Here is a 3141-nt window from a genome sequence, read left to right as displayed (position 1 = left end):
TGGGATTGCACCATTCAACAGTTTGCAAGGCTGAAGAATTGACCGGCACTATTCAGCCTGGTCTACACCACACAGCTATGAAGTGGCTTTTTCTGGCCAGTGAATCCCTACTTTTTGGTCTTTTCATTTTTTTTCCCGCATCACACCACATAATCCAGCATGCACTGGCTGTTGGTAACCACCCAGGAGAAGAGCTTTCTTCCCTTTCTCAGACTCCCGGCACACACACACCATGTACCACACACACACACACACACACACACACGCACGCACACACACACGCGCATGCACACACACACACACACACACGCGCGCGCATGCACACACACACACACAACACTCGAACGTACTGCTGTTGAACAGTATAGATTGGAACGACACTCAAAGAAGTATGGCTATCATTTTAAAATGACCATCTCAAACCCACAAACGAGCAAACAAACCTATTGTAAAAAATATATAACTCAAACCCAACCCAACCAGCAGGTTGTAATTAACTGTTCTGACCTGCTAATACTGATGAGCAGCAGACAGCGTCCTAAACAGCAGTAGCAACCTCCATAACGTTCTGGGGGCGCCACATATTGCTCATAGATCGGAAAAGAACCCATCCTTGCCTGCAGGCTTCTTCTTGCGCTTTGCCGGTTGCTGCGCTGGTTGCTTCTTCGCCGCGGCTTTCCGCTTTCCAGGGGCGACTGCAGTAGCTTTAGCATTGCGTGGCCCATCACTATCTGCGTCAGCATCATCGCTAGTACCACTGTCATCGCTATCAACACTACTAGATTTACCCGCAGCATGGCCACGGCTGCCAGGGTTGGACGACCTCGACTTCTTAGCAGCTGCAGGTCCGCTGCGGGATGCTCCATTTCCGACAGAGCTAGAATCATCATCGCTATCATCGCTATCATCGTCGTCGTCATCATCCGAATCATCTGAATCATCCGAATCATCTGAGTCACTGCTCTGCCCGACTGATGCCATGTACTCCTGGATGTCCCAGAGGCGAATGGTCTCGTCTAGTGATGTACTGACTACGTAGCGGCCATCATACGTAAGGTCAAGACGTTCAATGGGCTCGCCAGCAACATGCCGGCCGACAATGCCCTGGACCTTATTCGGGTACAGCTGAACTAACCTGAAGACAGAAGACGGAGAGGCATTACAGGCACTTGAAGACGGGACACAACCTCTCAAAGTACTAGCAATGGAGGATGCCGAGTGCTAGCTGGTTATAACAACACAATGTCGCAACACACACCTCGCAGGATATGTTATTGTCGTAAGCTGCTACACAGGTTTAGTCGTTATCGGGTGTGAAGTTAGTCACTTTCACAGCCAAGCTTTTCTTTTAGTATGTTAAAGGGGAAGTATACCCTAAAATCAAATTTTCACCAGTTGTAGTCTTCGGGGTGCTGAGTCGAATGGTCTTGGTCCGAGGAAGCTGAGACGCTCCCTTCCTCCTTTATTCCCAATCGAACTCGCGCACTTCCACCGAAACTGGGTGACTGCGCCCTACTAGATGGGGATTTGTATGCAAAATGTCACTAAAAGCGCCATTTCGTTCTTATAAAAGCACGGATGACCGCGATTGGCCCATATGTTGTAGTCTTTTGGACGCTGAGTCGACTGGTTTTGGTCCGAAAAGGCTGCGATGTAGCGTTCCTCCTTTATTCCCAATCGAACATGGTTGAACAAGCGGTCACGTGCTCCTGCGTACACCAGTCACCTGGTCACCGTGCCTGCACGGTACAACTTACTAGCCTGTTTGACCTTTTTTGGGTGCAGTCCTGTCACTCGAGTTGAACTCGAGTTGAACCTTGGTGTGAAAGTTCTCGCCTGCTGGCGTGGTGACCAGGTGATTTGGGCACCCAGGAGCACGTGACCGCTTGTTCAACCATGTTCGATTGGGAATAAAGGAGGAACGCTGCATCGTAGCCTTTTCGGACCAAAACCAGTCGACTCAGCGTCCAAAAGACTACAACATATGGGCCAATCGCGGTCATCCGTGCTTTTATAAGAACGAAATGGCGCTTTTAGTGACATTTTGCATACAAATCCCCATCTAGTAGGGCGCAGTCACCCAGTTTCGGTGGAAGTGCGCGAGTTCGATTGGGATTCAAGTAGGAAGGGAGCGTCGCAGCTTCCTCGGACCAAGGCCATTCGACTCAGCACCCAGAAGACTACAACTGGTGAAAATTTGATTTCAGGGTATACTTCCCCTTTAAGCCAGTCAGCCAGCCAGTCAGCCAGCCAGCCAGTCAGCCAGCCAGCCAGCCAACAAGCCAGTCAGCCAGCCAGCCAGCCAGTCGGTCGCAGCGATAGTGTGGACACTTCACACCTGACTAACACAGAGGCAAGAGGCATTGCATTTTCAGACAGTCAGATAACGAGGACAGTCCATCGCTAACAACAGTACACAAGCAGGCATACATCATCTGCTACTGTACTTACCGGATGGAGCCGTCATCACAAGCTATGCATAGCTGTTGATCGCCGACTGTCACAGATGCATCCACGGATTCACAACCAGAGTAGAGACGACAGCGGTCGCTGATGTCTCCCCACTCCGACCAAGAGTAGATGTGCAGTGTGCCGTCACCAGTACCACAAGCAACCTTCTTGCCGTTCTGGGTTGCCATTAGGAGCACAACACAAGAGCATCAGAACATTTCACAATGCATAATCATACTCACACCATGTGCCTAGACAGAACTACTCTATCCATAGGAGAATGAGAAATACATGTATCCCCAACAACAGATACAAGAAGAGGATGTTGAGCGGTCTCTGCTGGGATGACGGCTACACCTTAGTTCAGTGGTTAGAGCATTGCTGGCCTCAAGCGAAGGTCCCTGGTTTGAGTCCTGGCGGTGACAGTCAATTTTCTCTTCAGACTTTTCCTGTTTGCGTCTTTCCCTCAAACCAGTGAACAACATAATAATACTTTAAAAGTCATCACGCTCAAGACCACCATGCACCATAAACATGATCATGGTTCAAAGACTCTAAATGCCCAATAGTGCAGAACACATTTGCATCTCCCCTGAAGTACTACAATGTGGGCGAAATGGCGAGAGTCTGTGTATTCCCCTCCACCCCCCCCCCCCCCCCCCGCCACAAGCAGAATAAGGGCTGACAAGT

At 49.9% G+C, this 3141-nt stretch overlaps 1 protein-coding gene across 1 annotated transcript in view; it reads right to left on the bottom strand.

Moving 5' to 3' along the window:
- Window positions 1-570: 570 nt before the first annotated feature.
- The window catches only part of LOC135815019 (uncharacterized), a 9276-nt gene continuing 6705 nt past the window's right edge, over window positions 571-3141 (bottom strand). Inside the window, exons 8-9 of the mRNA XM_065328239.1 lie at window positions 2452-2627; window positions 571-1135 (exon numbers count right to left, since the gene is read on the bottom strand). Coding sequence (XP_065184311.1) covers window positions 589-1135; window positions 2452-2627 — 723 coding nt within the window. The 3' untranslated portion in view covers window positions 571-588. The remainder of the gene's footprint in view (window positions 1136-2451; window positions 2628-3141) is intronic.

The sequence above is a fragment of the Sycon ciliatum genome, chromosome 4 (genome assembly GCF_964019385.1).
Source record: "Sycon ciliatum chromosome 4, ocSycCili1.1, whole genome shotgun sequence".
NCBI classification, from domain to species: domain Eukaryota; kingdom Metazoa; phylum Porifera; class Calcarea; order Leucosolenida; family Sycettidae; genus Sycon; species Sycon ciliatum.
This window is presented reverse-complemented; position numbering and strand designations above follow the sequence as displayed.